The sequence below is a fragment of the Furipterus horrens genome, unplaced genomic scaffold (genome assembly GCF_987537825.1).
Source record: "Furipterus horrens unplaced genomic scaffold, mFurHor1.1.pri manual_scaffold_4, whole genome shotgun sequence".
Classification (NCBI taxonomy): Eukaryota; Metazoa; Chordata; class Mammalia; order Chiroptera; family Furipteridae; genus Furipterus; species Furipterus horrens.
Genome location: NW_028327174.1, coordinates 171,263,804 through 171,277,691, shown reverse-complemented (window position 1 = coordinate 171,277,691; position 13,888 = coordinate 171,263,804). Strand labels below are relative to the sequence as shown.

At 42.0% G+C, this 13,888-nt stretch overlaps 1 protein-coding gene across 2 annotated transcripts in view; it reads left to right on the top strand.

Moving 5' to 3' along the window:
* Nucleotides 1–12,114, top strand: part of RIGI (RNA sensor RIG-I) — a 47,367-nt gene extending 35,253 nt beyond the window's left edge. The window contains exons 17-18 of one of the 2 annotated variants that reach the window (XM_090274252.1): nucleotides 2,948–3,091; nucleotides 12,009–12,114. In XM_090274252.1, coding sequence (XP_090130378.1) covers nucleotides 2,948–3,091; nucleotides 12,009–12,023 — 159 coding nt within the window. In that variant the 3' untranslated portion in view covers nucleotides 12,024–12,114. Of the gene's footprint in view, nucleotides 1–2,947; nucleotides 3,092–4,933; nucleotides 5,977–12,008 lie in introns of those variants that run through there. The other variant, XM_090274251.1, reaches the window with a different exon arrangement.
* Nucleotides 12,115–13,888: the final 1,774 nt, after the last annotated feature.

Below are 13,888 nucleotides of genomic sequence, written 5' to 3'. Positions count from 1 at the left end.
GTCTCCAGTTAGAAAATCATATTTTGATTGTTTTCCTACTTTCCAGGCCCTAAATTTATTTATATAAGTCAAATTTTATTTGAATTTGAAGTGCTTTAGAGATCAGGGTTTTCTATGAATGATGAGTAACTAGTTAGAAGATATGAGGGGGAGGGAGATTTCCACTCACAGTGGCAATAATAATTGTAACTCACACATACAGACCATGGACTGTCCACCTCCACCAAGTCCTGCAGTAGAGTCTCTTACTGTATCATTTCATAGGAGGGAAACTGAGGCATGAAGAGCTTCAGTGGCAGTAGGTCACACGGTTAGTTAGGGGGAGCTGGCAAAGCCCGTCTGTTTCCTGCACCCACTGGCCTAACCAGAAATGTTTGAAGCATAAATAATAGTGACTATTAAACTTTTACTGAAATGTATGAGGTAAATTAAGAGAAAGGAAAAGAAATTGTTCTGCTCTTGAATGGAATGGCTGAATATTTTATTTTAAAGTTGTGCATTAATTCCAAATGACTTAGATGTTTGTCACAACCCAGAATAAAAGTATATTTTCAACTTGATCAAATGGTTTCAGAGTTTATATAGAAAATACATAAAAATATCTATGATATTTCTAAAAAGATAACTGATGAATGGAGATTGCCTGAACCCAATACTAAAGTACCAACCACTGTCATTGACATTTTCATGATCTTTAGCAGGTGACTAGCCTAATAGACTGAGGATAATACCAACGAGCATTTAGCTTGTGCCAGGTGGTCCATCACTCTCGTTACCTCCCGACAGCCCACAAAGTAGATGCTAGAATTGTTCTCATTTTGCATTTGAGGAAACTGAGGCACTTGCCCCAAATCAGGCAGCTGGTAAGTGGTAGGAACAGGATTTGCACCTTAGCTGTCTGGTTCCACCTGGGACACTTGAAAATGTCGTCTGATAACTATTGTCTCCCTTTCTTCTGGCCTTCGTGGTCTCTGATGAACAATCTGCTGTGATTCAGGTTGTTTTTCCTCCATATGTAACATGCCATTTTTTTAATGTTTTTAGTCTTCAGAAGTTTAATTATAATGTGTCTCAGTGTAAATTTCTTTGGGTTTATCCTGTTTGGTATTTGTGCAGGTTTTTGACTCTGTAAGTTTATATTACATCATGTTCAATTCAGGAAATGCTCAGCCTTTATTCCTTTTAGCACTTTTTAAGCTCTGCTCTCTTCCTGCTCTCCTTCTCCTCTCCTCCCAGGACTCCAGAGGCAGGAATGTCAGATCTTTTTTGATGGTACTAAAGGTCCCTGAGGCTCTGTTCATTTTTTTTCACTCTGTGTGCTTTCTGTTGTTCCAGTTGGGTAATTTCGATTCTGTGTTCCGGTTCACTGATTCTTTCCTTTCTCCCCTCCATTTTGCCACTGAGCCCATCTGCTGAGCTTTTTATTTTGGTTTTTACATTCTTTCCATTTTAAAATTTCCATTTGGTCCTTCTTTATAGCTTCCACTTCTTTGTTGAGCCTTTATTGTTTTTCATGTTTCAAGAGTGTTTATGAATACTCATTGAAGCATTTTATTGTGGTTGCCTAAAATCTTTCTCTGATCATTATAACATCTCTGTCTTCTCAGTGGTGGCATCTATTGATTGTCTTTCTTTCATCCAGTTTGAGATCTTCCTGGGTTTTGATATAAAGAGTGATTTTTTATTAAAACCTGGACATTTTCATATTATATTGTGAGACTTGGGATCTTATTTAACCTTCTGCATTAGCTGGCTTTTTCTGACACTGTTCTGGCAGAGGAGGCGGGGGGACATTGTCTTATCCCTGCTAGGTGGAGGGAGAAACCTAGGTTCCCCACTTTGCTTCTATTGATACCAGTGAGGGGGGTGCTCCTTGTTACCGCTGGGCGGACGTGTGAGTTCCGGCTCCCTGCATGGTCTCCACTGACACCGTAGGCAAGGAGAACTGTTAGTAGTACGCAGGGATGAAATGCCTGGCTCCTTACTTTGACCTTCTCTGACACCACCCGGTGGGAGTGTTGGGGGGCTTCATCACAGCCCTACCAAGTGAAATCTAGGTTCCCCACTCAGCCTTTGCTGGCATGGGTGGAGGTTTGGTCACAGCGTTTTGTTTTGTTTTATTCTTTGGTGTTTGGCTAGAGTCAGTTAGTTACAAGCTGAAGTTTTCTGCCATTCTAGGCCACTCTTTTGCTGGCACTCTGGTTGAAGAGAGCAGGCCTTTGTTGAGACTATCTGTGCCCATAGGCATCTCTGGTTGCGAGCTTCTTCAGCTCCAAGCTGGGGCACAGGAGGTGAAAAGAAAACCCAGGCCACTTACAGCCATGTTGTTCCCAGGACTTCCAGGTTCCTAGCTGGTCTGCCTTCTTCTCTGTACCCTTTAGGATCTTTTTACATTCATTTAAATAAACATAAGCTGTACTTGGCCAAGGCCTAAATTTTGAAATAGAATGCAGTCATACCATATATACATTTAACTTTACTGTAATTTGACAGTACTCTCTGTGGTTGGAAGAAAGAAGAGAAAAAAAAATTTTGGATGATGAGGGCTCTTCTGCCTGCAGTTCCATTCAGTGGGTTTATGTCCTAGAATTGGGTGTAATTATGTCTGAAACAGTCATGCATTCATATGTCTATTTGTGAAGGACATTTTCAGTTTTGCCAGCTACTAAAGTAGAAAGCATGGTTCACGTGATTATTTTATGGACAACTTTAGTGCTTCTATGGGCAACTTTGATGAGGAAATTAAAAGACTAATTGGACACCACAGGTAAACATTGACTAACAAAAAGTTAGGAGAACCAATAATTATCTGTGTGTTTTTTACAAAGCCACCAGGTCCAACATGTTCATGGAAGTGTATGTGAATGCAGAATGAATGATACATATATGTGTGTGTATCCTAGTTATACTTAACCTACATTTACGAGGTATTGTTTTTCCCATGTAGATTCGCCAGATACAGATTTATGAAAAACTCATTAGGGATAGTCAAGGAAAAGCAGAACCCGTACTTGATAAGAAAAATAAAAAACTGCTCTGCAGCAAGTGCAAAGCCTTCGCATGTTATACAGCTGATATAAGAGTGATAGAGGTAAGTAAGCAGCCTTTCTCACAGAGAGCACTGGGTCATTTTTTCATGCTAATTAAAGCTAACTGACTAATGGTGAGATATTTATAATAAGATTACCATTATTTCCTTAAAACTTTATCATGTTATGGTCCATGTATTTTATAAAAGCTAAAAAGTTAAAAAGAAACCCATAATTTCAACAAGAAAGAAAGAGTTTTAAAAATCACTGCACAGCCACTTAATTAAAAATTATGTAGTTGTTAAAAATAATGGTTATGCTAAACGCAGTGTGGTTTCCTGTACTATGGTCTATAAGATGTTAGCATTTGGGAAAGGTGGGTAATGGGTATATAGGAAGTTGCTGGACTACATTTGTAACTTTATCTGTACATCTAAAATTATTCCAAAGTAAGGTTGATTAAACAAAATGACTATGAAGTTTATATAGTATAATGAAAAACTACTTAAAAACTAATGGCAAAGTGGAAAAATAACCAGGATACAAAATTATAAATATATAACTATTATAGTTGTGTGAAATAATAGCAGCATTACCACCATCACTATAAAAATATGAAAAAAAATCTGTACAGAAAAAAGACTATAGGAAATATAATAACACATATTAATATTTTGCAGTGAAATACCATGATTTATTTATTTATTTATTTATTTAAAAAATATTTATTTGTTTATTTTTAGACAGAGGAGAAGGGAAGAAGAGAGGGAAGAAACATCAATGTATGGTTACCTCTCACTTGCCCCCAGTTAGGGATCTGGCCCACAACCCAGGCATGTGGCCTCACCGGGAATCGAACCGGTGACCATTTGGTCCGCAGGCCAGCACTCAGTCCACTGAGCCACACCAGCCATGGCTCTGTGTACTATTTTATGTTTTCCAAATTTTATTTTTGGGATATGAATCACTTTTATAAAAATATCTCCTTATTTTTAAAATACAGTATCCACAGTTTAGCCATATATATATACATATATATATATATGCATATATATATATTAACTTTTAGATAAAAGGTTAGAAAAATCTACAAAGACAGAAATGGAATGTAACTTAGCTGCTGCCAGTGAAGGGTTGAGTGGATGCCTGTGCTGATTCAGATGATGAAAGATTACTTTAGGGTTATGTTTGGTCTTCAGAAAGTTGAAGTCTCTAATCAATCCCACTGTTTGAGCAGGAAGCATATTAGGGGTGATATTGGCAAGTTCCAGACCTTTCTGCATTTGCTTCTTTAATTATAAAGGATCCTTTCAGCTGGGTGATTTTTCTATTGAAAATGACCCTTTTAGTCTGTATGTTTTCCTGAGGGACTGGTAAGTTGGATCTGCATTTGTTCTGTGCACTGTGGCTTTTTCAGCTTTGCTCTCAAGGTTGCTGTAGGCGTGGCCTGTGGACACATTAGTCCCTCACCCTGCTCAGATCGACATTGACCCTTTGCTCTTTTTTCCCCGTGTCTTTTGGATTATACCTGTCAGGCCACTGGTGAACTCAGGCTTCACTGGTCTGCAACAAATACCCCTTTTGTTTCTAAACTAATGAAGAGCATCTACTTTAAGAAGCTAGGATGCCTGGAAACTTCCTAGTCCTCCTGTTTATGAGATGTCCCCTATCAACTCACTTGCCCCTCCACCCCCAGCCCTCACTTCCACCCATGGAATTGGGAGTCAGGCTGCATGGGTTCTATGTCAGCCTGCTGGTGAATTCATATTTCCTTCTTTCCCCATCTATAAAATAAGTAGGATCCCAGCTGCTCTTCATCTCAGATTATGGTGGAGGTTGTTTTAATCACAGTTGTGAACTGGTTCTAACATTCTGTTTTGTATGTTCTCTCTCTTTCTCTTTAGCAATCCCATTACACTGTGATTGGAGATGCTTTCAGGGAGTGCTTTGTGACTAAATTACACCCCAAACCAAAGAATGTGGGGATTTTTGAGAAGAGAGCAAAGGTATTCTGTGCTAGACAGACATGCAGCCATGACTGGGGAATCTATGTGAAGTACAAGACATTTGAGATCCCAGTTATAAAAATTGAAAGTTTTGTGGTGGAGGATATTGCAACTGGAAATCAGACACTGTATTCGAAGTGGAGGGACTTTCATTTTGAGAAGCTACCATTTGATGCTGCAGAGATGTCCAAATGACCTCAGGTCTCTTCAGCTGCAGAGAATGGGTGATCTTGAGTGAAGAAGAAGTTATCCACAGTGGGTGGTAAATCATGACTCCCTTGTACCACTGCGAAGATACTTACCTAAAACTGGCACTGTACCGAATGTTTATCACTTAATTCACCTCCTGTTCATTGTTTTCGGCCGTTTGTACTATGTCATAAGCCTAAAGCACACGTGAGTGAGTCAGAACACTGAATGCTTTGTAGGATAATAGGGCTCTAAGTACTTGGGAAAAATCTAAAGACCTTAACTTCTCTTTCTACTGTTTCCTTCAGAACCAACCACCAGTTTATAGCCAGTAGCCATTCAGTACACATGAGATTAAATGAATGAATGAATGGAATGCTAACAGGTTTCTCATACTTTCCTTTCATCCCTTAACCTACTGTAAACCAGCTTTTGCATTTAATAATCTACTGAAATTGTTCTCGTCAAGGTCCCCAGTGACTCTAATTGCCAGTTCATTGTGCACTTCTTAGTCCTTCTCTCTGAGCTCTTTGTAGCTTTGGGCTCTGTGGAGCACTCCTTTCTTGGAACTATTTCTTGGTTTCTGTTTCTTCTAGCTCTGTCCTAGTCTGTTCTATTGGTTTCACTTTGCTGATCCCTTAAGTGTTGATAATTCCAAGGGTTCATTATATATACATACACATCGATGTAATGGTCACATATGCTCATGTTTTCTGTGTAACGATGTGTATGGTGTATAATCTTAAAATTCTGTAGAGAACTTTCAGTAATGGAGCTTGTAAATGATACAGTACTTCTTGAGAAGTTGATTTCTGTTCTTTACGTTTATTGTACATCTTACTATTGTTTTCATAACCTATGCCATTGTTGCCATTGAATGGTCATTCCAAGCCATTTCCCAATAATAGTTAATGGTCAACACGTGAACTCTGTTCTCAGCTCCCTTGCATGCTACTGATGAGGTAGTTTAATTTGGCTGCCCTTTCTATTTAAAAAATCAGAGTGCATATGCAAATGACACTCCTGTATCATTTAACTACGTTTGCTGGTGCTCCAGAGCTCAGTTTGGGGTTTTTAAGACGGGGAGACAATTGCCTGAGTTTTGCTGTTTCTATCCAGGCCGTGGTATTTTGTATTGAATTCAGGGTAGGCTCTGCAGTAACTTAAACACCTCCCTGAAACAGATTCAGATTAGTTGTTTGTAATTCATGTTGGTGGTTCAACAGTCACCTCATTAACAGAACAAGAGGCGTCTTCGTTGCTTTCATCACCTAGGACCTTTGGGGGGGGTAGGGATGAAGACCAAGTATACATTATTATAAATCACAATTTCACAAGTATCTCTTTTTATATTGAATTGCCTTTCTTTTTGCTTGTTGGCTAAAAACTTCAATAGGATATATAAAACATCTACTGGAAATCTATTTCAGAAAAGTTCTTTTCAAGGTTCTAAATGGACTGGTTTAGATGAAGGTGAATAGTCTCTCTTCAGGCTAAAGCTGAAGAAAAACTTCCCTTGTTTGATTTTAGCATGGAGTCAAGCCATTGCCAGGCATAGAGCCTAGAACAGAGAAGGCACCTGGTTCATATTCACTGAAGAAAAGAAACCGGTACGTAGGATTTTAAGAAATGAAAACTCTTGACTGATGTCCCAATGCTAGTCATTGGATTTCTGGATCAGAGGCTGCATTTCAAAATCAGTCGGGGAGTCTTTTTCATGGGCCCGTCCGTGCCCAGCCCCCATTAGAACATCCTAGCAGGCTGTTCAGCCACGTGTATTTTTTGAAGTTCCTCAGGTGTGTAAGTGAAAGTCTATAGGACTCTTCTGGAGGATTAAAGAGAGTTTTATTCTGATGTGATTTGCAAATCAGAAAACTGTGGGTGAAAAGGGGCTACATACTAAGCCTGACAAACTCAGGGGAGGCCTGTGTGACAGCCTTGCAAACTCAGAGACCTAACGTAACCACATCAGATGGTCTAGAAGTAAAACTTTCTAACTAAAAGAAGGTCATGGCGGGCAGTCATGTCCTAAACCAGAATCTTCCCTGACAAAAGTGTATTTTTACCTTTATAGAGCCTGTCTGTTGTCTCTTTGCATCTACGATAACATACCTTTGGAATGTCAAATTTCCTTTTTCCAGACCTGGTAAAGCAGAGGCACCACACCAGGGGGAGACCACAAACGCCCTCATTGTTATTGTTATCTTGTTCATCGTTGACCGGTACCTGCCCTGTACCCACCCGTGTAAAAGAAGTATGTGTCTATCATTTTACCTTTTATCTGATCCCAGAGGTTTCCCACACTTTGCTTTCTCCCACCTCCCTAATCTATCACTAGTTACATTTCATGTAACCCACTTAGGTCTTCTCTTTTGATTGTAATGTATAAAATAACGTGCAAAACTGCCATTTTTACAGAGCATTTCTCAATCTGTTAAGGTTTTGCTTCCTGGTAATGGTTGTCAGTTTGACTCAAATAAACTCATAAAAATTCTTACAGTGTGGTTTGGATATTTCTTATGTTGACAGAACATAGCCTTCAGCATGAACCCAAAACACGTTCTAAGGTGGGAAGAATAAGGCAAGGGTTTTAAAGGTGAGAGTCAAAGGGATGGGTTGCTAGGTAAACAAGACCATAAACTTCCAACATTCATTTTCTGATTGGTGAGACAGCTGTGCTCTCCAAGGTCTGCTGATGCAGTGGCGTCAGCCAGTGCGCTTGTGAAATCAGAATAACAGGCAGTTTCAGTTGACTCATGGTCAGCAGGTCGTCCCAGGCGATAGTCAATGGGTGGAGTCAGTCATAGACATGGTCAGTGGGGGAGGAGTCACAAGGCATGGGCCAATGCCTCAGTTTCCCTTGGAGTTCATAAAACAAGTTTTGTAGTGAAGTGGACAATGCAGGGAATGCAGTTGGTTAGGTAGACAAGAGTTCAAGTTTAAACTGCAAAATGGTCTAATTACTCAAGCAAGGTCAGAGACCAGACTGCAGAAAGGCCTGGATATTAGGTCACAAAATTATATTAGAATCTTCAGGTGGTTTATTATAGAATCCGTTGCACAGCCACAGATCTTGTTATCTCTGTGATCCCTGCCCATGTTGACATTGTGATATTTTTACCTGAAATGAAAAGCTGCCTTCAAGCAAATGCCTGCTTGTACAACAAGTTCTGTAAACTCTGATTCTTGCCCTTAAAACTGATATTATTTGAATTTAAAAAGCAAACAAACCATCAGCATTTCATCAAGTGTGTCCGTGTAGCGCAGGTGCTGTGAAGTGCGCTAAAGAAAGCGTTCCATGGTCACAGGTTTCTGTTTGTATGCTGCCACCTCTCCCTGCATGGTTTACAGCATACACTGTCATTGTGTGTCATTGTGCCAGTTCTGCGGTAACGAGACCCATTTCACCCAGTGGTTCCCACATACACTGACCCTGGAACCCTTTTGTTCATGGGACGTTGTTAACGTCCTAGAGAAGCACAGGAGAGGTATCCAGCCTTAATGCTGACTAGACAACCGGGACCCAATTGGAGTATTAATGTCAGGTTCATACCAGTAACTCTTTTATTATACAAATCTGATTTAATATATAGGCCTCAGATCTTGGGATGCAAATTATTAAAACTTAAAAATACCAGGTATAATTATATAGTCTTTGTTCACGATAATTTGGCTGTCCAAGTGAACAAAAATGACTTGGGTATTAAATTGTTTGTAGTCATGGCGTTTAACAACTTCCTAAAAAGACAGCCAGTGGAACCTTAGTTACTATTTTCGAGAAGTAACTCTACTTTGCTCCTACATAGCCCTTAAGGTACCCATAGTATCTTACTGTGACCGTGCAACGGAAATTGTGCCGAAATAAGGTTCTTGATTTAAATGACTAGGAAACTCCCAACATTTTTCCTGTTACTGTCTGGGGCATTTGAGATCTTGCTCCCTGGCATATGTTGTCAGTTGGTTCAAATAAACTCATAAAAATTCTCTACAGGTTTGGATGTTTCTTTCATTAACACCAGAGTAGTCAAATTTATAGAGATTATAGAGATAGGAAGTAGAATGTTGGTGGCCAGGGGCTAGGGGTGAGAGAAGAATGCAGAGTTATTGTTTAATGAATAGAGTTTCAGTTCGTGAACATGAAAAGTTCCGAACATGGACAGTGGTGACAGTGGCACAACCAGGTGAATATACTTAATGCCACTGCACTGTACACCTTGGCTGGTGTGGCGCAGTGGATTGAGCCCTGGCCTGCGAACCAAAGGGTCACCTGTTGAATTCCCAGTCAGGGTACATGCCTTGATGGTGAGCCAGGGCCCTAGTTGGGGGCACACGAGAGGCAACCACTCAATGTATCTCTTGCACATCAATATTTCTCTCCCTGTCTTCCTCCCTTCCCCTCTCTCTAAAAATAAATAAATAGAATGTTTTTTAAAAATGGTTAAAGGAGGCCTTTTTATGTTACATACATACTACCATAGTAAAAAAATTATGCTTCTGGTTGTGCTTCTAGGCTTATCAATTTAAACCTAAGTAGAAATTAGTTTACAAATTCTTGTGACCCTTGACTCCATTTTTACCAAAAGAATGCAAATTATACACAGAAAAAGGTGATGTGGGAAGGAACATGAAGTCATGATACTTTTTTCTCTAAAAGGTATTTTCAACGATGAATTTCTTTGTGTCACAAAAGAAAAAATCTTACAACTTTTCTGGAGGATTTTTAATTACGTACATTAACATTTAATATGTTTTCTCAGTTTAAAATGTTTTCACAAGCTGTCATTTAAATCCTGACGTTAAATGTAAATTAAAGTAAAAATCATTGAAGTAAAAGTCATTAAAGAAAATTTCTTAAATGAAATATGAAGAAAAGCAAATCAAGGCAGACAATAAGCCATAATCTAGAGCAGGAAGGTGAAAGCAGTTTCTACTTCCTGCCTTTCCTCCTTTCGTTAAACCAAATTCTTCTGTCAGTTTGAAAAAGGCTTGCGAAGTAAGAAGAAGCCTGGCTGGGGAGGGCAGGAAAGGATCCTTACAAAAATGCCATGCCTGCCCTGATCGGTGCAGCTCAGTCGGTTGGGCACCCTCTGGCAAAGTGAAAGGTTGCCGGTTCAATTCCTGGCCAGGGCACATGCCTAGCTTGCAGGCCAGGGCCCTGGCTGGAGGCATGTGGGAGAGGCAACCAATTGATGTTTCTTTCACACATGGATGTTTCTCTCCCTTCCCCTATCTCTAAAAATAAGTAAATAAAATCTTAAAAAAACAAAAACAAAATGCCATGTCTTCACTGGTGAACCCACCTACTCCCTCCCACTTCCTTCCAAAGATTTAGGCCAGTTTTGGGGTATTGCCATTCCATTCTAGATACTTCCAAAACCCAGCTGCACCCATCCTGAAACAATGAGAAGGCATCAGCTTGTGGGCTCTGCATTCTTACATCCCCGCAGACAAACAGGAACAACTAGGACAGATTACACTGTCCTCAGCCCTCGGGGAGATTTTAACCAAAAACTCTAGGACTAAAGGACCAGCAGCGTTAACGTGAAAATCCACTTGAAGCCGGTCTGGATCCCAGTGAGAGGCTGCACCCCTTCTCAGCGCTGCCCCTGGGCCCTCAGCGCCGCTCCCCAACCCCGCAACCCCCTCATCTCAGCCTGGGACAAATTTCCAGGGAGCCTAATTAGGAGCCTGGAACCCCAGCGCTCGAAGGCCCCGCCAATAGGCCGTATCAGCCAATCACGGCCCTGGCAGGCCATGTTGGGGAGAGGCCGGAAGGGCCGATTTCACCGGCCTTAAGTCCGTGGCCTGGGGACACAGCCCAGCCTCGAAGACCCCTGGGCCTGCATATGCTGACGCTGCTCGCGACCGGAGAGCGTCCACAGCCTGACGCTGCTGGGCCAGCCGGGAAACTAGCCTTCTGGTGGAGGGTGCGGGGGTTTCAGGGGGCACAGTCCCTGGTCCTCGACCTGGCAGACAGGGCAGCCTGACCTCCGCCCGCTGGGTGAGGGGCGACTGCTCGCTGCACTTATGGAAGCGGTGGGTATGTTCGGAGGGCAGGGAGCAGGCGGCACTGCCCAGGCCCGGCGCAGTCTGCGGGGGCCATGGTGTCCAGACCCAAGGGTGCTCCAAGCCTGGGAGAGCCTGTCCCTGTCCCGATGCAGGATTGGGGTCTCTGAGCCGTGTTTCTCCACCCAGAAGCTTAGCCTCCCTCCATACTCTGTGCGTAAATACTTGGGAGAATAAATCCGTTGTTTTTACTCCATCACAGTGGCTGTAACATCTCAAGAAAACAGGTTTGGTTTTTAGAAGGATTGGTGTAATCAGATACTACTCATTTTTTTCCCCTTCCTATGTTTTTGAAACATGTATCCTTCGCTCTTCCTGACTGCCTTTTACTTAGGAATAGCTTCGCTCCAAAGCTTGATGGAAGTTTAGATGCACAATGAAACCAGTGGAAGGTGACGCACATGAAACTATATGGTTTGGTTGGTAACATCTGCAACTGTCCACAGGGATCCCTCTGAGAATGGTCCAGGCTCTTGAGAGTTGATAGCAGAAAGTAGCTTCTAGAGGCTGGCTCCTCCCAAGGCAGTAACTTCATGATACCCATTACTGAGCACACTTTGGGCAAACATCCCTGCTGTGTGGGTGCTGGAAAACAGCTCCCTGAAGTATAAATCTCTTTCTGGCTATGGTTTCTCTTCCCTTCTGTCTGCAAACCCACTTGGTGAAGGTGGGTTGGTTTTACATACAAATAAAGAGGATAGGTTATGTTTGCCTCTAGAATGAAGAAGGGTAGAGGAGAGCAGTGTGGGAGAAGAATCTGAAAATGATTGACCTGCACAACCCAGGGAAGCACGACTTCGCTGTGGCAATGAATGCCTTCGGTGACATGGTGAGTGTGGCTTGGGAGGCTTAACTTGTGCTTTCTTGTAAGATTCTGGGTTCCTTGGAGTGAATGAAGAAACTACTCAGACACTCACCATCGGAGGAAGGAAGGAAGGGGGTTTTCTCTAAGGAAAATCGCCCCCATTTCTTTATTAGCCAGGGTTTTTATCTACTTTCCACACGTGGACATGCATAAGGAAAACATGCAGCCCTTCCCCAAATGGTAGGGAGGGAAAGGGAAATGCAGATCAATACAGAGTTGAAAACATCCAAGTATTTTACGCAAGGTCAAAAACATTTCCTCTTAATCGTTCTGTTTTTCACATTCTACTGACAAGGATTTGAGGCTATATATGTTACAGAAACAGGGGTGTCCAAAAACAAACCCCAGAGTTTGCGGCTGGGGGGATGGGGAAAAGGAAGCAGCTTTTTAGACGCCTTTGCATGCCTGGGGCTGGTTGCTAGTGTCTTTGTTATGCAAAATGGCTTTGATACTTCCAAGGCCCAAGAAGATGGGAGGAGTCTTGAACTGTGGGATGATATGGAAGGAGCCTACAGAGCCTGAGTAGGGTTCTGTGAATGGTCAGAACTGGTTGCAACACCCACTGCGGCAGAAGATGCAGTCAGGGAGATATAAGCAGCTGCGGACATTTTAGCTCGGTCTTGGGTCTTGCCCTCTCCCTCCCTCTCTTTCTTGCTCTCGTTCTCGCTCACTCACTCTCTCTCTTGCGCCCCCTCCATGCGGCTTGGTGAAGGGGCCTTCTCCATGCAGATTAAAGAAGCTGAGTTCTCCATGCGGATTTGAGAGGGCTCTCCAGGCCGCTTTAAGAGGCTCTCGCCATGCAGTTTTGAGAAGGAGAGGAGATCCATGTGGTTTGCAGGAAGAAGGCAGTTTACAAGGAGGCTGAGAATCCAGGCGGTTCTGCATTGAGAGCTGGAGGGCACCACAGCGCAGAAAGGACCTCCCCAATCAGATTTGAGTGATTTGCAGCTACTGGTAAAGCTGAACTGTGCCTAGGAAGTAGGGAAACGGTGTTTCCAACTTTTCTAAGGCTGGCCTGGTTTGGTAGGGGGAGGCAGAACTATGTGTTTGTGGGTATTTTAAAGAACATAAGACTCAACAGCAGAAATCCTCAAATAATCTAAATCTATTTAACTGTTAAATAGACAGTTCTTTTTCTTTTCACTAAACTCTGGTATTGAGAGTTGTAATTCTGGTGGTGGGCAATCTGGCCCCTAACTAAACGGCCTATGGGTTCTGTTTCAATCGGAGCAGCCCAGGGGTTCTGTTACATACAGAGAAAAACAGAGCAGGTTCCCTTTTCCTTAAAAGCCACTTTGTATTTCTGTTCTATCTTTAAAATCCCCCGGAGGGTGAGATTCAGAGAAAGCATGAAAGATAAGAAACCTGCTGGTTAAGACCCGAGTTACCATTTTTGGGCGGGCTCCACACAGCTGTCGTCAAAGTCTTTCAAACCACGCCTGCCTGTCTCCCACACTTCCTCTCCTCAGTACTCAGTACAATCATTTTTGGAATTTGTATTTGGATACAGGTTCTCAAGTCCTGGAGCACACTTCTGAAATCCCAGAAGTTTTTATCCCACTTAGGGAACACAGACATACGAATGTGTGATTATACCATTAAGATTCTGTCTCAGCTTGCTGGTGTATTGATAGGGTTTTTGTATCCTTACATTTCTAAGTTTGAAAATTTTCTTAATTCTGAAACACATCCGGTCCCAAGAGTTTCCTTTTTCTCTCTAATTTTGCAATTCT